Consider the following 22,988-nt stretch of genomic DNA (forward strand, 5'->3'; position numbering starts at 1 on the left):
GCGGTGCGGGGAAGGGGCTGGGCTGGAAGGGGCGGGCGGTGCCGAAGGGGCTGGGCTGGAAGGGGCGGTGCGGGGAAGGGGCGGTGCGGGGAAGGGGCGGGCAGTGCCGAAGGGGCGGTGCGGGGAAGGGGCTGGGCTGGAAGGGGCGGTGCGCGATGGGGTCTCGCCGCCCGCGGGCCTGACCCGCCGGCCCGGCATGGCGGGCATCATCAAGAAGCAGATCCTGAAGCACCTCTCCCGGTGAGTCTCCCGCACCCCCTTCTGCTCCTCTTCCTTCTCCTCGTCCTCCTCGCGGGGGTCTGCGGGGGGCCAGGCCCGGGCCGGGGCCGGGGCTGTGCCGGTGTGCGGGTGCGGTGGGTCTGCCCGGCCCGGCCCGGTGTGCGCTGCGGGGCCGCGGGGTCCGAGCCCCCGGCCGGGCTGCGGTGCCGGTTCCCGGCCCGATGTGCGCTGGCCCGGGGGGCTGGAGGGCAGCGCTCGGGGCCGGCACTGTCGGTGCCATTCCCTGCGGGCCGGGCCGGGTCGGGCCGAGCGGCCGCGGCTCTGCCTTGAGGGGAAAGGCTGTCCCGTTATCCACGGCCGCGAGCACGGCCGGCCTGCCCCTGTCCCCGTCCCTGCCCCCGTCCCTGCCCCTGTCCCCATCCCTGCCCCTGACCCCGTCCCTGACCCCGTCCCCATCCCTGTCCCCGTCCCCGTCCCCGTCCCTGTCCCCGTCCCCGTCCCTGTCCCCGTCCCTGCCCCTGACCCCGTCCCTGTCCCTGACCCGTCCCTGTCCCCGTCCCTGTCCCCGTCCCTGCCCCTGTCCCCGTCCCTGACCCCGTCCCCATCCCTGCCCCTGACCCCGTCCCTGACCCCGTCCCCATCCCTGCCCCTGACCCCGTCCCTGACCCCGTCCCCATCCCTGCCCCTGTCCCCATCCCTGCCCCTGTCCCCATCCCTGTCCCCATCCCTGTCCCCGTCCCCGTCCCCGTCCCCATCCCTGCCCCTGTCCCCGTCCCTGCCCCTGCCCCGGCGCGCTGGGCACACGGACAGACGGACAGACGGACAGACGGACAGGCGGGGCCGCGCTGTGAGGGCACAGCGTTCCTTCCTCTCCGAGCAGGGGCAGCAGCTCCCTCGGTCTCTGCCGCCGGACACGCTCCGGTGCGGAGCGAGGGCCTGGAGTTTGTGCCGGAGAGGTGAGAGCAGCTCCTCATGGGGATGGAACAGCGCTGGGCTCTGTCCCCAGGAACTGCTCCTGCACGTGGACATTCTTTCTTCACATAAATACACTTTTGCTGGTGCTTTACCTTGGGTTTGCTCTTTTGTCACCGTTACAGCCCATTCCTGCCCAAAGTGCCCCTTTTCCCTCCAACTGGGCCTGTTGTTTGTGTTCATCTGTGTCTCCTTTGGGCAGTTCCCATGAGGACAAGGAGTCCCAAAACATTCTGTTTACCTGCTGGAATTTCGAGTGTTTACCAGGCTGGATTTTGCCATTTGGGTGTGTGGTCTGGTCCCAGCCCCCTCTTGTACAAGAATTGTGGATGTTTTGCAGAAATGCAATTTGAACACGGTTTAATGGTGTATAAGAAAGATGAAGTTTTTCTGCTCTGGTTTTGTTTCCCCTAAACACCTCAGCTTCACCCTCCCTTTGGGTTTTCTGTCAGCCCTGCTCATTTCCCTGAAAGAATCTTGCTACTGAATCATTAATCTGCCTTTATTTTGTGCTCACATTTGCATATGAAATAATTCATTGTTCCTCTTGTTGTGTCTCCACTGGAAGTCGATTCTGCGTGGAGGGTGTTTTGTTCCTTTTCTCCGTGGAAATTTGCAGGGAGGTGTCCCGAGGGGCAGCAGGGTCAGGGCAGTGTGGGTGAGGTGTGTCCCACGATCCCGTGTCACGTGTGTGACAGTGGCGCGGTGGCCTCGCTGGGCACAGCTGGGCTGTGCTCGCCCCTGGAGGTATTTGAGAGGGCTCAGCCTGTGCTGTGCTTTAGCTGCTTAAATTCCTAGAGCAGGAGAACCTACAAACTTGCAGAGCTTTCACCATCTGTGCCTTTCACTCCTCTGTCCTATATTTAGCTCGGAAAAGCAAACAGATGAGGTGGTTTCACTTCGTGCTGCTCTGGGCGGGCCCAGGGCCGCAGTGCTGGGGCAGGTGCTGAGGGGGAGTGTTTGGGACCCACATCCCTGTGAGCCCCCCAGGGATCAGCCCTTCGGCTGGGCTGGGGTCCCTGTGAGCCCCCCAGGGATCAGCCCTTCGGCTGGGCTGGGGTCCCTGTGAGCCCCCCAGGGATCAGCCCTTCGGCTGGGCTGGGGTCCCTGTGAGCCCCCCAGGGATCAGCCCTTCAGCTGGGCTGGGGTCCCTGTGAGCCCCCCAGGGATCAGCCTTTCGGCTGGGCTGGGGTCCCTGTGAGCCCCCCAGGGATCAGCCCTTCGGCGGGGCTGGGGTCCCTGTGAGCCCCCCAGGGATCAGCTGCTGGCTGTGGATGTGGTTGTGTTTACCAGCCTGTGACTATTCATAGAAGCACTGCTTTAAAATAAAATCAGAGAGCTGCCTTTACCTCTTCCTGGTCTGGTTTGAAAGAAGCTTCTTCTCATTGTCTTTTTCCCTTAACCAGCGTTGGTGAAGCTGCAGCAGATCCTTGTTCTCAGGGAGTGACAAAGGCTGTGTTTATCCACAAAACCATTGCCCCAGCTTATTTCATATACCACTTTCAGGTTTGAGATCTCGGCACTGCAGTGGAAATCCTTGCCAAAATTACTTTTATTTAATTGCTTTGGAGAGGTTTATCCCCTGCTGCCTCCAGCAGCTGCTTTGTGGTGTTCTCTTGGTGCACGTGTCGAAGCGTGTGAGCTGCTGGAGTCCCAGGCTCTGTCTGGGGGCACACAGGACGTGGCTGCCAGAGGAGATGCAGCAGCAGCAGAGGGATCAGAGCTGGTGTCAGCAGAGGAGCAGCAGGGCCGGGGCTTGGGGACAGGTCTGAGTGCAGGGGAAGGACACCACAGGTGTGTCTCGCTGTGACAGGGGCCCTGGAGAGCTGCAGCTGAGGAGGGACTTGGGGAATCTCTGAAAGCAGGATGGGAAGGAGGCAGAGGAGAAAGGAGAGAGGGGCTGGCTGAGGTGACACCAGCAGAGGTGTTGCCAGAGAGGGAAGCTGGCATGGGAAATGAGACCTGTTTGCTGAGGAGGGCACAGAGAGGCAGAGCTGCTCCAGGCAGATGTGTCACAGATGGGGAGATACCAGGCTGTGGGTCTGGCAAACTGCCTTCAGTTCAGAGCCACCCTAAGCAAGATAGGCTTTAGAAACAATTTGTAACAACAGAGAACAGCAGCATGTGCTTGTCAGTGGAGGTCAAATACTCATCCAGGAGAAACAGGCCCATGCAGCTCCTCATAAATGGTGCTGCACCTTAGTGGAGCTTTCCCTCTCATTCCCAGGGATCAGGTCATACATCCCTTTTCCAGGCAAGGCTGCCTTGACTTCTGAGGCAGGCAGGGAAAGGCCATTGCAGCTGTGGTCATCTTGCCAGGAGTGAGTCTCTGGAGTTGGAATGGCAGAAGTGAGATGTGCTATCCCAAGGGGACCCATCCCTCTCCTCAGGAAAAGCAGGCATAAGAAACAGAAGCAGTTCTTCAGCCAAGAAGATGGGATTTGGTCTCTTCCATTCAGGAACTGTTGGAATGGGCTCTATGGCTTGGACCAGGCAAGTCAGACCATGCCATGGATCCCGTGCCCAGCAGGGAGGGATGGGGAGTTCCCAGGGTCCGTTTCTTGCCCAAAGGCTGCAGTCTGGGTGTCGCTGTAAGAGGAGAGAGCCCAGGTCCCTGCTCTGGCTGTTGCTCCCTGGTCCTGCTGTGCCCTGCAGCATGGCTGGGGGCTGGGCTGCATCCTGTGCAGTCACAGGATGGCACTGCAGCTCCTGGGGCTGCTGGACGCCCTCAGGGTCAGAAAGGGCTACCAGGGGTAAGGGATGTGTGCCCATCCCAACTGCAGGCCTGTCACAGCGTCCTGAGCGTGAGTATAAATTAACTGGAAGCAATTCACGAGCATGGCAGGTAAGGAGGAAAGCAAGGAAATTGCCTCTGGGAATGGCCTGAGGGAGGTACCGAATCATGAGTGATTCAGGCAGCAAGAGCCCTGCCTGGGACAGAGGCTGTGCACGAGAACTGAGACTGCTTGTTTTCCTGGTACATTGGGATGGCTCCTCTTTTAAAAATTTTAATATCAAGGAATTCTTGATGGCAAGGCAGAACCCCAGGCTGTGACAGGTAAAGTAGCCCCAGTCTGCCCTGTGCTGGCCATGTGGAACCTCTTCAGAGCCTTCAGCCTTGGGAAGGGGCTGTCAAACAGGACTCTTCCCATTGCTCCTGTACTCCCTGAGCCTCCTCTGCAGCTCTTCAGCTGAGCCTGAGTTCTGTAATAACCTGTGAGTTGCTGCAGGTTGGAAACAAAAGTGCAGGTTGGATTGGAGGGTGAAGAAGTGGGAGCAGTGCATGTATTTATGATGTTTGTTCCTAGTTTGCTGTTGTGTGTTATTTGTGTGAGGTTTAGGCTTGGGAAATTCCCTGGCAGCTCCCGAGGGTTTTCATTCCAGGTTTGGGAGCACGGGGCAGCTGCCATTTAAACTTCACTGAGTGTCCAGCTGAGGAGCTGGAAATAGCAAAGCAGCCCCTCAGCGAGGGAGTTCAGCCCCAGGCAGAGACCTGGCTCTCCTCCCCTCAGATGGATTCATGGTTTGCTTTCCAGGGCTCCCAGTACCCCCTGAGGTGCCAGTGGTTGTGGGGCCAGGAGCACACCTGGTCTGGAGCCTCTCAGCATTCAGAACCCTTTGAGAAACTTCTGTTTGGGACAAGAAAGTGTCCTGGAGGCCTGAGGGAGGCTGCAGGAGGAGAGGGGTGTTCTGCTTCGTGTGACAGTTCAGTCTCCTGCCTGATCTGCTTGAAAATGCTGATTTTTCCCCTGCACGTTTAATTTTGAGTTGAATTCCTCAGCCTTTCTCCCTTAGCCATGTTGTGTTGCAGCAGGTAATGTGTAGCCAAGACAACTGATTACTCATCAGGATGTTTTGTGTTTGGCTTTGGGTGGCTGCGAGGTCCAGCCTTTCATTCAGTGCAGTTGAAGCCTGGAAAAACAGAAAGCTGATAATGTAAAGCCACCAGCAGTGGCTTGTGTGGCAGGGCCATGAGTGTGCCTAAACACACCCTGATAAGGGTGTGGGACTGACTGGTGCTGGCTGTGTGGGAACTCTTTGCTGTGGAACTCCACCAGGACAGGGCATGGGCAGGTGTTGCTGCCTCCTGGGGCACACAGGGCTGTGCTCAGGGTGCAGCTGCAGCTACAGACATGCTCGTAAATGTGGTGCTGTCTGTCTCTCAGCAACTGGACAGTTTGGTGTTGATCAGATTCCCTTAAACTGCCAATGGCTTTGTGCTGAGTGGGGTGATGCCAGCTGGGTTGGTGCTGGGCACCATCTCACACTGTGCAATCATTAGTCCCATCCTCTGCTGGCTCAGCGTGTTTCTCTTCCTCCTCTGCAAGTGTGTCCTTGTCTGCAGAGCAGCTGTGCCTGCTGGCACAGAGTGGGCCCTGCTCACAGCAAAGCCTCAAGGAAGTAAAATGGCTTTTCTTCCTGAAAAGCCTTTTAGTTCTTCTTGTGTGACTTCCAGGCAACTATTTTTTCCCTTTTTTACAGAAGTTTTGATCACATGCCCAGTTTTATTTCCTCTGAAGTTATGGTTCAGTTAATCCTCAGTCATGTGTTGCAGTTAAAGCTTCCACTGCTGCCCTCCTTGAGGGTAACCCTGATTTGGGAGGTCACTGACCTGTTCTTTCAGCAGCTGTGAGCCTTTTGTCCAAGTAAACCTGCTCTTTGGCTCCTGAGATAAGAAGTTTTAGTATGAGGTGAAATGACCTCTCACAGAGATTTTTGGATTGCAAAAGGTCTTCCCAAGGGAGATGGAAATCCCACTAAATGCCCTGTCCAAAACCAGAGCAGACAAGAGTAGAGAAGGTTTTGGTAAGGAGCAGATCTGCATTGGTCAGAATATATTGCTGGGGTTTTTCCCATGTCCAGTTGCTGTCCTCCTGCCACAGCTGCTTAAATTACATATTTGTGTTCCAACTCAAAGCAGAAAATGCTTGTGTCTCGCCCTGCTGTGACCCTGGGGAAGGAGGAGCCTGGTCAGAAAGTGTTTGTGTCTCTCCCTGCTGTGACCCTGGGGAAGGAGGAGCCTGGTCAGAAAATGTTTGTCTCTCTCCCCGCTGTGACCCTGGGGAAGGAGGAGCCTGGTCAGAAAGTGTTTGTGTCTCTCCCTGCTGTGACCCTGGGGAAGGAGGAGCCGGGTCTGCGGGGCCCTCAGCATGGCTGGGCTGGTTTCACTCTGAGCTCACCAGTTCCCTCTTCCTGCCTTACCTGTGTTTGGAGGGATTTTCCAGCTGCTTCCTGCAGCTGTGGCTGGTGCCACAAGCCCCACACTCCCTTCTGGCAGGAGATGGTGGTCCCTGGGGTACAGGTAATTAGTCCTCCCATGTACTGGCCGTGGTGACAGAGGTGTTAATAGCAATGCATGTGTGGAGCTGGAGGTGGTGGCTGTGGCAGAAACTCTCCCTGGAGTACATGAGAAGAGGGTTCCTGATCCATGTGGCAGCAGGGCAGTGAGACACGGATCTGAGGAGAAGGTTTGTGATTTCAGATGCCTTCTGACATTGCCTGTCTGTGCATTTGCTTGGCTGGAGACAGTGTGGTGAGACAGCTACAGATGTGAACATAAACTGATTTATGATCCCAGCCTGGCTTTGGGCCAGCAGTCAGATTCAGCCTGACTCCCTGTTGCAATCAGTGGGTTTGTGGCCTCTGGATATTCAGGCTGAGGAATGGGGCAGTTGTTTTCAGTAGTGACATTGTGTTTTGATATATATTCAAGCTGATGATTGAGCAAATAGATTTTCAGGGCGGACCTTTGTCGGGCTAAATCGTGGCAGGCTCTAAAGGAGACCTGCCCTGTGAGTTTACTGGCTCAGCTCTGCTTGGCTGCTGTTGGGGTTGCAAAAAATAAAAAAAAAGAAATAAAAAGGTGGAAATATCCTCCCGTGTCCGTTTTCCCAGTAGGCACTGGTTTCATTCAGGTTCCTCTGAGCCAGCAGTCCGTGTGCCAAGGACGGTGCTGTGCCAGCAAACACCCAGCACTGTCTGCACTCTCTGCTCCTCCTCCCCAGCACTGGCCAAGGTGGCTCTCTCAGGAGCAATGGAGACTGGCACGTGTGAGCTCCAGGTCTGCAGGAACTCTCACCTGTGGCCCCTGTAAGCTCTGTCTGACCCACAGGTGTCCAGGTGGGTCAGATAGGAGGATTATTCCAATGATCTTGGATTCCTGTATAGGGCTGAGAGTGGGGTTTGGCAATAGGCCACATACCCTGGGGAATTTGGGCTGTGGTTTAAAAGAATTATTTGTTTACATTTGAGATTTTTGTTCCCAAAACTTGCAACCTCTGTTGTCCCCATCCTCGGTGGGGTCTGTCAGCTCTGCTTTGGGGGTGGAATGGCACATTTTGGTGCATCTCAAATGCCTCATGAACGGACTCTGCTGAAGAGTCTGGTGGCACTGGGGGTGGGTTTGGTACCTGTTCAGCAGGATCTCTGCAGCCTTTCCCTGGAGATGGTGGCAAATAGTTACTTGGATTATCTGGATCCTGTTTCATGCCGGGCTCTGCAGTGTCCTGTTTCACAGCTTTGCTGTTCTTCCCCTCTGTGCTGGTATTTTTGATACACCTACTCACTAAATAAAAGTGGTGCCCTGGTTCAGGTGTGTACTTGTGCTGTGCCTCTGCATTACCAGCTGGAAGCAGCTTCCCCTCTCAGCGAGCTTATCCCGGGATGAGGATCTGAGCCCGGGGCTGATCCCCCTCTGCAGGTGTGAGAAAGCTGCTCTGCTCCCCAGCAGGGGCTGATCCTGCCCACAGCAGCCTGGGAGCTTTAGGCCTTTGTGTCACCTGCCTGCCCAGGCTGGGTTTGGCTTATTCCCTGGCCCCAGTGCCAAGTGGACACGATGCCATCAGCTTTCAGCACAGCTGCTTCTCTGACACACCACCAGGATGCTCGTGTTTGCCTCCAGAGGGGTTTGCTCTAATTGTCAGCCGTGCTGGGGGTTGTGGGTGCTCACAACAGGACTCAGAGCACAAATCACAGACTCTCAGTGCTCACCTGCAGCTCCCAGCCAGGGGAGCAGCTGCTGGAACACGCTCTGGAATGTGCAGTGTGTTGGTAGAGGTGCCAAGAAGCCAGGCTGACCTCAGCCACCTTCCTGGGTGTGATTAGACACTAATGATCTTTTGCTTTCCTGGGTGAAAAGAATCTAGAGAATGAAACTTTTCACTGCTGAGCCCACAGTTCTGGGAGAGTAAAACTGCTGAGCTGCTGCAGTTAGGCTTTGGTTTTCTTTGGTTTTGTCCTAGGGCAGTTTTGCTGCTTTCCAGGATCCAGAGCTGTAGAAGGAGCTTTCAGTTTCTCAGAGTTGAATCTGGTTTAAAACAAAAAAGTCCTTCAAATGTCATAGTGTAGAGATGTTTTTTTCTCTGGAGCAACCAACATGCCTTGAGTTTAAAAATGTCAGAAAGGGTTTAACAAAACAGCAAACAGACTGGTATTAAAATAGCTCTGAAATGCTCCTGCAGTCTCAGCATCTCCACTGGGGGCTGTTTTTAGAGTCAACTCTTTCTTCTCGTAGGTTCACCAAGAATCTGTCCCCAGACAAAATCAACCTGAGCACTCTGAAAGGTCAGGGCCAGCTGACCAACCTGGAGCTGGATGAGGAGGTGCTGCAGAATGTGCTGGACCTGCCCACCTGGCTCGCCATCACTCGGGTCTACTGCAACAAGGCCTCCATCAGGGTGAGCACCGGGGGCTGCGCCCGGGGCCGCTGCAAGGGGTGGAATTCCCATTGACAGGCAGGGTCTCTGAGGCTGTGCATGGACCTGCACTCTGCACACCAAACTCCAACAAATTCTTCCTCCTTGGATGTTCTAGAGCAAAAAAATTCTTTCTTTTGGTTGCTATGAACTGCCAGATTGTTTAATTGCATTTGGTACTAACTATAGTTGCATTACATGAGTGTGGAGGTTTTTAGGATGTCAAGAGACTTCCTATAAAAGAAATATGGTTCTACTCTGCCAAGTGACAGTAAAAATGAGCTTGTCTTACTCATCTGATAGGCTCTGTTTTTAGAGTCAGATCTGCTTAGTTTAGTAACAAACATTTGTTCTCCCTCCCACAAGAACTGCAGAGTGAATGTTGCTGTGTGGAAGTCAAATGGAGCCTTTTGGTTTGTGCAGTCTTCAGCAGAGTTGCCTGACTTGCAGTAGCAGCAGCCGTTGGGTGTAAACTCTGGAAAGCCAGGAATGTTCTCCACAGCAGAATTTGACCTGCAGTATATCTGTTACTTGTGACGATACCCGAGATCCAAAAGCTCATCTGGGTTTGTAGATCTGATGTCTGGAATGTCTTTTCACTTGTCTGTGTCCCTCTTTGACCTGAATACAGTGAGACATTTTGGGCATTTCTCAGAGAAATGGGGCTCAGAGTTTGGGCTCAGACGGTTTCCTGCAGTTTCTGAAAGTTTCCAATGTGAAGATAACCCTTGTAACCTCAACTTTATCATTTCAGATCCAGTGGACAAAGCTGAAAACACACCCGATCTGCCTGGTAATGTTGCTTCTCTTGTCCATTTCTTTTCTTCCTCACTTTTTTTAATCTCTTCTACTTGAGAAAAATTCTACAGAGGGAAACTCATTTGAGCTGAGTCCTCCAGGCCCTTAGCACACAGGGAGCACATAGTCCTGTTGGGCCACCAGTGCCCTCCCACCAGCCTCCCACCAGCAGGATGGAGCCAGATGAGCTCTCAGGGAATTCCAGGGCAACCTTGTGCCTGTTTTTGCTGTTTGTTTTCCCCACTTCTGGGGTTTCAGGTTACACAGGGAGCTGGGCACTGATGGTGTGAGAGCTGTAACACATGAGCCTCTTGGACAGGCAGGAGACTCCAGAGCTGGTTGTCCCTGCCCTGGAGTCTCAGGCCCAGGGCTGCTGGACTGAGCTGGAGGCTGTTGTGGTGTTCAGGACTGGCCCGTTGTGTCTCTGCAGTACCTGGACAAGGTGGAGGTGGAGATGAGGACGTGCGAGGAGCCCCGGCCGCCCAACGGACAGTCCCCCATTGCTCTGGCTGCTGGCCAAAGGTCAGACCCCTGGGGCTTCCCCCTGCCATCCTCCTGGGGTGAGGGGGCTGCTGTTCTTGAGTTACCTCCCTGCACTCAGGGTTAAGTGCCTCAGAGCCTGTGTGTGTGAGCCCTGCCTGTGCCAGCCTCTTGTCGTGACAGCTGGTGACATGGAGGGCTCTTCTCTTTGCAGTGAGTATGGCTTTGCTGAAAAGGTCGTGGAGGGGATGTTCATTGTAGTCAATTCCATCACCATCAAGATTCACTCCAAAGCCTTCCATGCCTCCTTCGAGCTCTGGCAGCTCCAAGGCTACAGTGTCAACCCCAGCTGGCAGCAGAGTGACCTGCGGCTCACCCGCATCACCGACCCGCAGAGGGGAGAGGTGAGCGCTCGTCCTGCCCTGCCTGGCACAGCCCGGGGACCACCCCAGCCTCGGGGGCTCAGGCTGCTCCCTGAATTGCATTGGTACTGGGACCACAGAAGAAAAGCAAGATGAATGATTTTCTGCAGCCTCGTTTTATCTCACATCCTCTGAGTGGGTTTTTTTAATCCTTGAAGTTGTGAAAAATCTCAGTATTTTCCTGTTTTTCTCCTGCTGGGCAGGTTCTGACATTCAAAGAGCTCACCTGGCAGACACTGAGGATAGAAGCAGATGCCACAGACAATGGTGATCAGGATCCTGTCACTACTCCCCTGAGGCTCATCACCAACCAGGGGAGGATCCAGATCGCTCTCAAGAGAAGGGTGAGAGTGTCCTCCATGCTTTGCAGGACACAGTCTCGCTGTCTGGTGCAGGGATGATTTTCCTCCCACATGCCTCAGCAGCCCTTCTTTCTCTTCACAAATGTGGAGCCCAAGCTGCTGAGTCACTCCATGTTTTCTGTCAGAGACAGCTGTGTCCTTACCAAACGTCAAAGCAGTTTATTTCCCACGGAGGGATATCATGGATGGAGTGACTCTTTCAATCTGTTTGAGCATCCCAAGGAGAGCTGTCACCTCCTTACTGGGAGCTGAAAGCCTGGCAGCCTGATTTTTAGCTGTCAGTGGAAATGTGATGATTACAAAAATCCAAAGAACTAAACTATCTCATTTTAAAAAAAAAATTAAACCAGTGAGCAGTTTGTCTCCCTTAAAAAAAGGTGTCTTTTGACTACTTCCCATCTGAGAGGAGGTGCTGTGAACATGCACCCAATAACATCTCAGGGGGATTTCAGAGCAGCCTCCCTCCTTCCTGTGCACTGTGAAGACTCTGTGTCTGTGGTGGCAGTTTTTGAAGGCCCTGTCTCTCTGCTGTTTCAGACCAAAGACTGCAACGTGGTGGCCTCCAAGCTGATGTTTCTGCTGGATGACCTGCTCTGGGTGCTGACGGACTCTCAGCTGAAGGCAATGATGAAATACGCCGAGTCCCTGAGCGAAGCCATGGAGAAGTCTGCTCAGCAGAGGAAAAGCTTGGCACCAGAGTCTGTACAGGTGAGAGAGAGAGTTTGGAATTTGGTCTGCCAGGGGAAAGAGACACTTTCCATTTGTGTGGCACCTGTCCCATGCTCTCAGGATATCCCCTGATGGGAACACGTGGGCTTGCCTGGTTTCGGGTGAGTGTGGTTTCATGGACTGTGGGCTGATGTGGGGTAATGAAGTGACCAAAGGAATGGCATTTATTGCCAATAGAATACATTTTCCAAGTCAAGGATACAGGAAGAGGGATATTGCAGCTGGAGTTGGAAGCTCTGGGGAAGAAGGGATGTGCACATAGTACAGTGCAATTGCATAGGAAGGATTGGGATACTTGGCCCTTTTTGCCCAGGAGTCTTAGAGCATCTTTCAAGTTAAGTGAGTTGCAGCTGGCAGAGCCACAAAGTTTTGCTTGTGAGAATATGGGGAAGGGAATCCCAATTTAGTTTCTGTAAACTGCTGCCATGCAGGCTGGAAGGTGGCATGACTTGTTTAATTGCACTACAAGCTCTGTTTTTGCTCTCTCTGAGTTCTTACCGAGCTTGTCTCTCTCCCACAGGTCACCCCCCCTGCCCCCAGTGCCCAGCAGTCCTGGGCCCAGCCCTTTGGGGGCAGCCCCAGCCCCAGCAGCATCGGGCAGTACTTCGACAAGCACGACATGAAGGAGTCCTCGTACCACCTGCTCATCTCGCGGCTGGACCTGCACCTGTGCGACGACAGCCACGCCCGGGAGGCAGGTGGGGACAGCGGCAGCAGAGCAAACCCCACCCCAGTGATCTTCTGTCTTGAAGGGGGCTGGGAAGCAATGGCAGTTTGCAGTTTGGGATTTGAGGTTCTAGATCTGGTTCTTACCATATAAACTGCAGGCCAGTTGCATTCAAGTGTCTTTCTCCTTGCCTAGGACAGGATTTTGGCACAGCTTTCTAAAGGTGGTGCCCTGATCCTGGCCATGGTGTCAGTCAGTGGTGGCAATCAGAGCAACGTAGTTCTGAATTCTCTTGGATGAGGACTCAGATCGCAGGGCTGACCACTGTTCCCTTTGTTCTGTTTCCTGCAGGTGCTTTGAAGCATGGGATGCTGGGAGGTGCCATCCAGCTGACCTTCAGGAGCATGGCTTTTGACTACTATCCTTTCCACAGGGCAGGTAGGGAGCCTGTGGTCTCACAGCTTGAGGAGGGGAGTAAAAACGGAGCTTGAAGAACAGTCCTGCTCTATGGCTTTGGGCAGAACTGGAAGAAAGGAACCTCAGTTTTTAAAGCCAGGATGTTTGCTCTCCTGCAGGAGATGCCTGCAAGCACTGGGTGAGGTACAGTGAAGCAATGGAAACACGGGGACAGTGGGCAAAGAAGTTGGTCAGTGAATTTCAAAGCAAGATTGAGAAGCTTTATGAAGAAACAGACCCTGCCTTTGCCAGGACTCCACTTTCCCCCTTCAAAAAGAAACCAGGTAATGGCATTTGATAAAACTAGTGAAGGAGGAGATGGCACCAATTTTGCTCCATCCAACAATATCTCTAGTTGCCCTTCCCCAGTTAAGCAGGTTGATTTGCTGGTGCAGAAATCCATAGCACTCTAAAAATCATCAGTATATTGTCAAAGGCAAGTGGCTGTGTTGCTGGGGTAGCTCTGCAGTGGGGATGGATGGGCTGCAGGAGTCCCTTTCCTGGCATATGACTGAGTTTCTCCATACGTGAGTATATAAGGATGAAATTAAATTCTTAAGACTGGGCTGAAGAATGTGTCCTCTTGCCACAGAGCAGACTCATCTTTCACAATGTCCTTCCTTCAAATGTCCTGAATTTATTTCCTGCCCAGCTGTGTTCACCTGTCTCTAATTTTGGCACTGTTAATTGTGCTCAGTAAGCACATAGGTGTTGGTGCTGATGGTGGAGTTCGATGCAAAGGAGGTGACTAAAACCCTGCTGGTTCTGCTTGTCTGTGCCCACAGAGCCCCTGCAGAGCCCCCAGCAGAGCCCCCCGGAGAAGGGCCGAGCCCCTCCCTCGAGTCTGCCCCGGCTCCGGCACCCGCCCTGGCACCGGCTGCGCTCCAGCTGCGTCGTGGTGCGCGTGGATGACCTGGATGTGCACCAGGTGGGGAGCTGAGCAGGGTCGTGGGAGGTTAATGTCAGTTTTAAAAAAGTAATTCAATTAGATATGATTTAAATAAATCATGCAGGTCCTACATCATCCAAGACAAACAAAGCTCTGCCCAGGGAGCCCAAAGCTGTTCTGATGTTACATGTAAAGCCTTTAACCCAAGTATGAACTTCAGCTAGTTTTCATGTTCAGAGAAAATTGTATAACCACAGGTTTCTGCCCTCTGTTCTTATCTAAGCTTGCACCAAGCAGTAGTTGGGCCCAGCACAAAAGATCCCATGCCTTTGAGAAGTCCGTGGTGATACGGATCTTTGATGGAGGAGAAGTCTTACCTCAGACTTTCTGATCTGGGACGAAGTGTCCCTGTCCTGAGTCAGCCTTACACCCATGTGCCCTGTATCCACTCCAAGAGCCAGGTTTGCTCTTTGCAGTACCAGATACTATGATGAACTTACCAACGTGCTGCTGATCTTGCAGACAGCTGTAATAGATTTCATTCTGGTTGCTCATGTCACCTAATTCTGCTTGTCACGGCTCTTACTAGCAGTGATAGGAGACATAAAGAACTAATTTCCCTCAAAGGAGAGGAGCTGGCAGTATCAGCAGGTAGAAGACAATATTTTTATTTGAAAGCATAGTGTGTTTGATGTGTAAATGAGGTGGATTGAATACGGGTGTCTGTGGGGTTAGTGGGACACTTGGGCTTGCCCCGTCTGAGTTCTGCATGACTGCATTCCATTGTGTTTTCAGGTTTCTACTGCTGGGCAACAAAGTAAGAAACCCTCCACCTTGGTTTCATGTAGTAGAAAATTCTTCAAACTCCCTGACCAGGTCTCTGCCATCCATATTGAATTCACGGAGTATTACTTCCCAGACAATCAAGACTTTCCAGGTAATACACCAAGGTTAGCACTTTCTTTTATAAGTTTCTTGAAGAATCATCAACTCTTAATTGTTTAGGTGTGTTAACCCTCTTAGATATTCTCTGTCCATTGTTGTTAGTTTCCTGATGTTTACCTTCCTAATTTTTAAATTTTTTTTGCCTGTGGGAAGGTGGGATAGAGTTTGTGCATAATGTGGGTGCAGAGCAGTGCTTGCAAAATACCATGTGCAGGCAGGAAGGAATTGCAGGAGCTGCTGCCTGCCCTGCTCCTGGGTTCTGCCTTACTGGTCAGCACTGGAACAGGGCCCATGGGGTGCTCTGTGTACTCTGCAACTGGATTGATGTGAGACCTGGAACGTCTCATTTCTCTGGGTGCACCACAGCTGCTCCCTCTCAGAGCTCTGTCTCCCGGGGTGCTGAAGGTCCTGCATTGGTGCTGGCAGTGCAGGTTCTGCACTGAGCTGCAGAGACCTGAGGGGCCTTTCCTGCTCTTACTAATCTGTTTCATTCTAGTTCCTTGCCCAAACCTGTACATGCAGCTGAATGGCCTGATGCTCACCCTGGACACAGCAAGTGTGCTCTGGATCAACCTCTTCTGCCTGGATCTCTATCGCAGCTTGGAGCAGTTCAAAGCCATCTACAAGCTGGAGGACTCGGGCAAGCGTGAGGAGCACGTTGATGTCCGACTGGATGGCTTCCACCTGAAGGTACCATTCTTTTCCTCCCTTTCCCAGTCTTCACTGTTGTGAAAGGAACATGAGACCAGGACATAGCAGGAGTCCATAGTGAGGAAACAAACCCTCTGCCTTTCTCTGCCTTTCCTCTGTCTGCCACTCGTGTCAGTTTTGTTTGGTCTGTAGGCAGTGAAGCAGCTGCTCAGATTCCCATGCCGGACAGGCCAGGGTAAGACTGTTATTCCCTTCTCTTGCCTTCTTACTCACTTGCCTTGTCATGTCTCTCTCCTCTGTGAAGCTCAGCATCCCTGTGGACAAGAAAGTCGCGGACCACCGGGATCGGCCGCGGAGCCTCTGCGTTGGCACGGCGGAGGTGACGGCCACCAACACGCGCCACGCGCCCGCCTGCGGCTGCCAGGACCTGCAGAGCCTCTTCCGGAGCTTCGCGGGTCTGGAGTTCTTCCACTCCGGCTATGCCGAGTTCCCGCGGTGCCAGGGCGGGTTCAGCCTCCTGCACACCCTGTTCCTGCGCCATGCCTACCAGGTGGATGGCCGGCCCCAGAGGCCCCTACACAAAACCTCTGCCGCTGAGGATCTGTGGTCTGTGAACTTTACTGAGCTCTCCCTGGCCTTCGAGGGGGCTGAAAGCTCCAAGGGCAGAGCCCTTAGCTTTGTTGACCCTTTTCCCCTTTCCATTTGGGCCTGCCTGCCCAAGAGGTGGAAGCAAGCTCAGATATCGAAACGACAGGAACTGGCTGCCCCTGAGGTGAAAATCAAGCCTTCTGCCAGCTTTAGCAACCACTCAAAGAAACAGAACCTTTCCAGAGAACACGGTGTTTGTCAAAGGTCAAAGACTGACCAGGATCTGAAGAACATCTGCAAAGTTCCAGAGACAATGGGTGTCTTGGGAGAATCTGAGTGTGAAGTTGATGATGGAGTAGACAGTGAAGAGCTGGAAGCCTCTGCTGATATCCATGTGCTCATGTCCTCACCTGTTCATGTCAAAGTTCGGCTCAACCACTACCAGTACTTGGTGCTGCTCAGGATGAAGGAAGTTCTGCAAACGCTACAGGAGCAGCTGGCCCAAGATACCCAGGAAGTGACTGGGTGTCCTTTAGATCCCATGTCTGCTTGTGTGGGAGTTCTGTTCCACAGTGCTGAGGTGGCCCTGCTCATGAACCCTGCGCCGGGGTCTGTCCCAGATCCCAGGTCCCTTGACTCAGACACCACCAGCCTGATCGAGTCTGAGCTCTCGCCTTCAGACAGCAAGGAGGGGCTGGTGGCTGAAGACAAGGAGCTGAAATCAGAGAGCAGCTCAGAGAAGGGAGTGTGCAGCACCTCAGAGCTCCCAGAGGACAGTGGGATTGGGAATCCCAGTGTCCCACCAGAGAGACTCCCAAGATCTGCAAGTGACGGAGTTCTGAGCGCAGTTCCTTGTGGTAAGGGCACGGAGGAGAAGGGCTTGATAGAGGAAGCACATGAAGCTGTGGAAACCCTGGTTGCAGACAGACCCGCAGAGACCAGCAGCCAGCCTCAGAGCCCCCCTGCTCTCCCTTCCAGCCCCACCTCGGACACGCAGCCCCCGGGCAGAGGAGGCATCGCCCTCGATGTCCAGGCAGAGCTCATCCCGCTGAGGAACATCGAGGTGGAGCTCTCCAGTGCTCTGCACATCACCAAGGATGCCACAAAGGAGGCTCTGCACGTGACCATGGACCTCACCAAGGAAGCCATGTCCCTCACCAAGGACGCACTGAGCCTGAGCCGGGACAGGATGACCTCCACCATGCAGAGGATGCTGTCCCTGCCCCCAGTCAGGTGAGCAGGATGGGCTCCCAGGATGCAGGAGGGAGAACAGGGACCAACTGCTCTCCTTCTTCCCATATTGCTTGAATTGGAGATAGGTTATGTCTTCATTTTGTGGGTGTGGTCTGAGGCCACTAAAGTCTGACTTGCAAGTGGTCAGAGTCCAGCCCAGCACCCGTTTAACCTGCGGGCTCAGCCGTCTGCCTTTATCAGAGGGTTTTGTTGGCTTTTTGTAGGGATTCTGTGCCCAGAGAGGAGGGAGCAGTGACCCCGGGCGGGGGTGGCAGTGGCCGCCTGCGTTTCTTCTCCATGAAGAGAACGTCGTCCCAGCACTCCTTCGACACCACGTCCGTGGACGGGAGCGGCCCCGAGGACGGGCTGTCTGTGGACAGTGACGGCAGCGACGGCTTCGTGATGCTCACAGACTCCGGTACGAGCCCTGGGCTTTTCCTCTGCCCCACCCACAGCAGGGAGCAGCTTTGTGCCGTGGGCAGCCCCTCCATGCTGTGTTCCTGTGGAATTGCTTTTGCTACTCCTTTTTAGAGGTCGTGAGTAGTTCCCCCACAGTGGCTCTTTCTGCTTTCACAGGTGCCTTTTCTTTGAGGAGAGTAGATGAGTGAGGGGCACGGTCAGTGGTGACCCTGCACACAACAGCCTTGTCCTGAAGCCATAACACAGCTGGGGCTGTAGCTGTGCCACTGCAGAGGGGTTTGGAGTGTTTAGGAAGGGTTTAGGAACAGCTGGTTGGATATGGGGCATGTTCAACTCTGTGTGGCTAAACTCACCTGAGGAGCTGGAGAGAGTACTCCAGAGGATGGAATAGGCTGAGAGGTTCAGGCAAATGCTGACATCAGGACTTCTCAAAACCAGAAAAAGAAATGGAATCAGGTTGTTTTTGTTGTTACTTCCTTTTCAGAACCCAGCTTGGACCCTCTTTCCTCGGGGCAGCTTCCTCAGGTCCATGGTGACACTGGCAGCAGAACAAGCCTGGTGGCCGAGGATGAGGGTGCAGTGTCCCCTGAGGTGAACAGCTCCACGTCCCAGAGTGAAGACCCCAGCCTGCAGCTGGTCAGTCCTGTGCCCTGGCACTGGGGTTCTGTCCCCGAGGGGATCTGGGAGTGAACCACAGAGATTTTTGTTGTAATCAGTGAGCTCTTGGTGGCTGTTTCAGGTGTCTGTCCTCGTGCTGAAGATGAATGAGGTGAACTGTGGCATAGAGATACGAGGGGATGATTTGTCTGTGGCTGTGCAAGTGATGAACGTGGTTCCAGAGCAGCTGAACAACGTTGGGATGTGGCAGTACCTGCGTGGCTACCTGGGTAAGACACTGCTCTGGGACTCAGCTGCTTTTACAGCTGCTTTCTTAGAACTGGGTTCAGATCTGGCATTTGAAAGATGTTTCCCAAATGCCTACACAGTCAGGCTCTGTGGTGCTTAGTAAACATTGATTGGGATTTTTTTAATTGTTACACTGAGGTCACCTGAGCTCGGCTCTTAGTGCAGCAGCACAGAGGTGGGATTTGGGGCTCCACGTGGCTGCTGGTGCCCGTTGTGCACTGAGCTCTCTCTGCTGCAGCCCCAGGGGACGCGGGACTGGAGGAGCCGCCGGTGCCCGGCCCGGCCCAGCCCCAGCTGAGCCTGCGCCTGGAGGGGGGTCCTGGCGCGGCCGCCCCGTCCCCGCGGGCCGAGCACAACGATCTGCTGCGGGTGCTGCTCCGGGGCTGCCACACCGAGCTCTGCATGTCCTCCCTCACCGGCCTCGGCCCCTTCCTGGAGGATGAGATCATTCCAGAGGTGATCCCCATGGAGATAGAGGTTGTGGATGCCAAAATCACGTTGAAGGTGAGTGTTTGGGGCATCCCCCGGGATGGCAGCCAGGGCCAAGCTCACTTGGGAGAGTCTGTCTGGGGAGGGACCCTCTGGGATTCCTGGGAGCTTCCACAGAGCTTCTGTTTTCCTCAGACTGTTTGGTTTGGCTTTGAGAACTGCCCTAGGGATGGAGAAGGAGCCCCAGGGGACTGTGGCTGCTCACGTGCAGCCCTGTAATGCAGCCAGGCCTTGCTGTGGGGTGGGTGCCCCACAGAACCCTGGTGGTGCTGCTGGGCAGGACTGCTGCTCCTGAGGAGCCTGCAGGCAATGGGAATCCCTTCCCGAGGGCCAGAGCTGTCCCAGCAGTTCAACTGTTCTCGTTGTGTCTCCCCAGGATGACAGCCCCCAGGTGTACCCCACCTCCCCCGGGCCCCTGCCCATCTCCCTGGCCGTGGATCACATCCTGGTGCGGCGCGGGGCGGACGGCGTGTTCCACCTGGCAGGTCAGCAACACCCAGAGCTGCTGTCGTTGTCCCTCTGCAGCCCCAGGCTGTGCTGGAGGAGATGCAACCAAAACGTGGTGGTTACTGCTGGGAAGGATGGACTCTGGGGTGGGAGCAGTCCCTGCCTCTGCTTCCTCGTGTGGGAATTCATACTTGGTGTTTCCCTGAGCACACACGGTCAGGATCCCTTACTACCTCTTCCCTTGCTCTGGTTTCTGCATTTTAAAATGGAAAGAGGATTTTGTTTCCTTGCTTAAAAAGTGGAAAAGAAAAAAAATATTATTCTTTTTGTGCCAAGAGCCCTGTTCTGTGAATGTCCACTCCTGAATGTGTTCTGTTGCTTTCCAGCTCCCCAGGGGACGGACTCACCAAAAGAGGAAAAACCTGTGTCAGTTCCTGAGGAGCAAAAGGCCCCAGCAGAGTCTGTCTTGGCAGCCCCAGCAGCAGGAGCACGTGGGCTGCAGGTGAGTCACTGGTCTCTGTTGCTGTCTGGACAAGGAGAGTGCTGGCAGGGGCTGGAAATTTTCTGTTGCCTTCATGTGTTTGCAGTCCCTGTCAGGTGTGGTGAGCTGCAGGAAGGGAGTGCCCAGGGAGCAGCCTGTGCCTCCTCTTCCAGGCATTCTGAGCTTGCCCAGCTTAAACTCTCCTGTTCCCTTTCAGAAATCTGGTGCTTTTTAATGATTGGCTCCATCTTCCCTCTTTGTCCAGTTCCTTGTTAGAAAAACAGGAATTGAGAGGTTCCCACAAACAAGTTCTGCCTTGTTTTCTGTTTGCCTCTTGCAGCTGAAGCAAGTGCTAGAGTTGCAAAGGGAGCTGCAGACCATGAAACTGGCCCTCGTAGAAGCCAACATGGACAAGGCTCATCTTCTGCAGGAGATCAGGAAATACAACCCTCTGTTCCAGCTCTGACAGTGCTGGCACTGCCAGAGTGGGGACCAGCACCAGCAGGACAGGTTTGGTCCTATTGCTGCCAAACGGGTCTGACTCCCAGGAAATGGAACCGGCTGGGACTGCAGAGGACTCAGGAGAGGGAGGGAGGGAGGCCTGGCTGAGCCAAACAGGGAAGGGATGAGAAGTTTTCTTTGCTCTGTTGTGGCAGTGCTGCACTGAGCCCGGGCACTGCTCAGCCTATGAACACAAGGTCAGATGGTGGGGGGACACCCCATGTTTCCTCACCATTTCAGCCTTCACCTTTCATGGGGAGACCTAGAGGTGGGTGGTCCGTGTTGGGCTTTCTGCTTCTTTCGCCCTTCCTTGTTGTGTTCTTGCCCAGGTCTGCTCACCAAGGGTCACAGCAGGAGGAGGGTGGTCACCTTCAGGACCTGGGCAGTGACAGGATGGGGTGGCAGAGGGCTCAGGGCTCTGCTGGGAGAGAGCTCTGCTGTCACCTGGAACCAGGGACAGGGTGTGTGTAAAGGATTCCTCCCTGTGGAGTGAGGGGATACAGCTCACTATTTCCTCAAGAACAGGGTCAGGATAGGGAAGAAATCCCTCCAGATTTCTTTTTCTACCAGTGATTCCTTGTGTGGAGACAGTGTGTTAGACTTAGTCCAGTTCATTCTCACTTAATCCCACAACATTTGCCTTTATCAATGCAGAAAAACAAAGGATTAATTCCTTGCAAGGCACTGTTTAAACTTGCTTTAAGTTTACTATCAAAGAACAGGGGTGAAGGAAGTTGGTTCAGTCTCAGAATGAGATGACCTGTGGTAGTTTTAGGGATGCACGTGGTCCTCAAAGCTTTGTGTGCTGGAATTGCAGTGGGGAGAGGAGCAGTGAGCCCCGAGGGAGGAGCCCTGAGGGGTTTGTGAGTACTGAGCTGCTGCCTGGGGCTGTCCTTCAGCGGGGCTGTGGGGCTGTGTGGCCCAGGGGCTGCTGCCAGGGCTGTGCCTGAGAGCAAAGTGCACTGTACTGGGTGTCAGTGGGCACTGCCCTGCCCTCCCCAGCACTGTACTGGGTGTTACTGGGCAGCCCTGCCCTCCCCAGCCCTGTACTGGGTGTTACTGGGCAGCCCTGCCCTCCCCAGCCCAGCACTGGGTGTCAGTGGGCACTGCCCTGCCCTCCCCTCCCCAGCACTGGGTGTTACTGGGCAGCTCTGCCCTCCCCAGCCCTGTACTGGGTGTTACTGGGCAGCCCTGCCCTCCCCAGCCCTGTACTGGGTGTTACTGGGCAGCCCTGCCCTCCCCAGCCCTGTACTGGGTGTTACTGGGCAGCCCTGCCCTCCCCAGCCCTGTACTGGGTGTTACTGGGCAGCCCTGCCCTCCCCAGCCCTGTACTGGGTGTTACTGGGCAGCCCTGCCCTCCCCAGCCCCGTCCATGCCCAGGATGCAGCAGGAAGGCAGTGCCGACAGGTCAGGCCCCTCTCAGTGACGTGCTGTGAGCAGCACCCAGAGCAGGACAGGAGGTGAGGAAGCCTCTCCAGATCCAGGGGCTGGTGGAGCAGCTCCCTCTGAGCACCCCTGGGAACTGCCCAGAGCCCACGAGAAGTTGGACTTTGCTTTGCCAAACCTTTGTGCTGCTCCCTCTTTCCCTGGGGAGCAGGAGCTCCGGGACTGCTTGCCTGAGGGGGAATGCAATGATTGCTGTTTTTTCTTTACTAGTTGCTTCAAAATGGGAGGTTTCCAATTTTCATGACATTTTGTTTGGGTAGGGGAACAAGTGGGGTGCAGTATTGGTCACGTCGGGGTCACCCTTTAGTGGGGTAATGTAGATTGTCTTAGCAGTGGTCAAGGAGGCAGAGACAGCTCAGGCTGCCCTGGGATCACAAGGCTCACCCCAAACAAAGGACTTGATTTGGAGTAACACCTTCACTTTTATCTACTCCTGTGTCCAACATGCCAGCACACTGTTGGCCAGCAGTTCACCTCACATACATGGGCAGATTCTACTGGTTACAAGGCACCCACATTCCACAGGTGCCTCTCTGGTCCCTAAGGATGCATCATCAGTCACCTCAGACCTGGAGAGATCCACACTCACACTGTCATCCCCACAGTGCAGAGGGTTTGCTGAGCCTTGGTGCTCACCTGCAGGGTCCCACAGTTCCTCCCACACGTGCAGGCTGAGCACAGCTGGGGCCAAGTTGTTTACAACAAATGTCTTGCTCCAGCAACTTAAGGCAATGGGTTTTGTTGAAGAATTCAAGCATTTCCTTTGTTCTGAAGTCCCAGTGAAAAGGACCATAACCCAAACCCCACATGCCTGGGAGGACAAAACCTCCAGGATCCCTATGGATCACAAGTAGCAAAGTTTACTTTGTGGAGCCTCTTCTTTAAGGACTCTTCCTCAGTTCCTGGGAGAGCCCATGGAATCCTGCCCACCACAGGTGCTGTGGGAGAGGCTGTGGCTCAGCACCTCCCAGGGGCAGGAGCAGCTCCCAGGGCCTGGGGACAAGGGGGAATGTGCAAGTCTAAACTTGAATTTGAGTTTTAGGGAGTATTGGAACTTTGCTGCAGTTTGTTTTAACTGATGCATTTATTGGTTCTATGAACCAGGAGCAAAATTAAACTCATTAACCTCCTGCCAGGTTCAGGCCTCTTTTACTGCCCTCTCCTTCCCCTCCCTTCCCAGCTGTGCTGTTTCC

At 54.2% G+C, this 22,988-nt stretch overlaps 1 protein-coding gene across 2 annotated transcripts; it reads left to right on the forward strand.

The window, feature by feature from the left end:
- Positions 1-127: 127 nt before the first annotated feature.
- On the forward strand, positions 128-22,925 carry BLTP3A (bridge-like lipid transfer protein family member 3A). 2 transcript variants are annotated; one of them, XM_071578458.1, is made up of 21 exons: positions 128-240; positions 8,705-8,867; positions 9,640-9,678; positions 10,114-10,205; positions 10,378-10,567; positions 10,789-10,929; positions 11,485-11,655; positions 12,197-12,374; positions 12,695-12,781; positions 12,919-13,083; positions 13,585-13,727; positions 14,484-14,625; positions 15,130-15,323; positions 15,589-17,105; positions 17,330-17,523; positions 18,010-18,161; positions 18,265-18,412; positions 18,670-18,935; positions 19,297-19,405; positions 19,754-19,869; positions 20,189-22,925. In XM_071578458.1, the coding sequence occupies exons 1-21, from the start codon at positions 197-199 to the stop codon at positions 20,312-20,314; spliced, it is 4,377 nt and encodes a 1,458-aa protein (XP_071434559.1). In that variant the 5' UTR covers positions 128-196; the 3' UTR covers positions 20,315-22,925. The 2 variants fall into 2 exon arrangements, with proteins under 2 accessions (XP_071434559.1, XP_071434560.1); XM_071578459.1 differs by lacking the exons at positions 128-240; positions 8,705-8,867 and adding an exon at positions 9,335-9,451.
- Positions 22,926-22,988: the final 63 nt, after the last annotated feature.

This window comes from Pithys albifrons, chromosome 28, assembly GCF_047495875.1.
Source record: "Pithys albifrons albifrons isolate INPA30051 chromosome 28, PitAlb_v1, whole genome shotgun sequence".
NCBI lineage: Eukaryota > Metazoa > Chordata > Aves > Passeriformes > Thamnophilidae > Pithys > Pithys albifrons.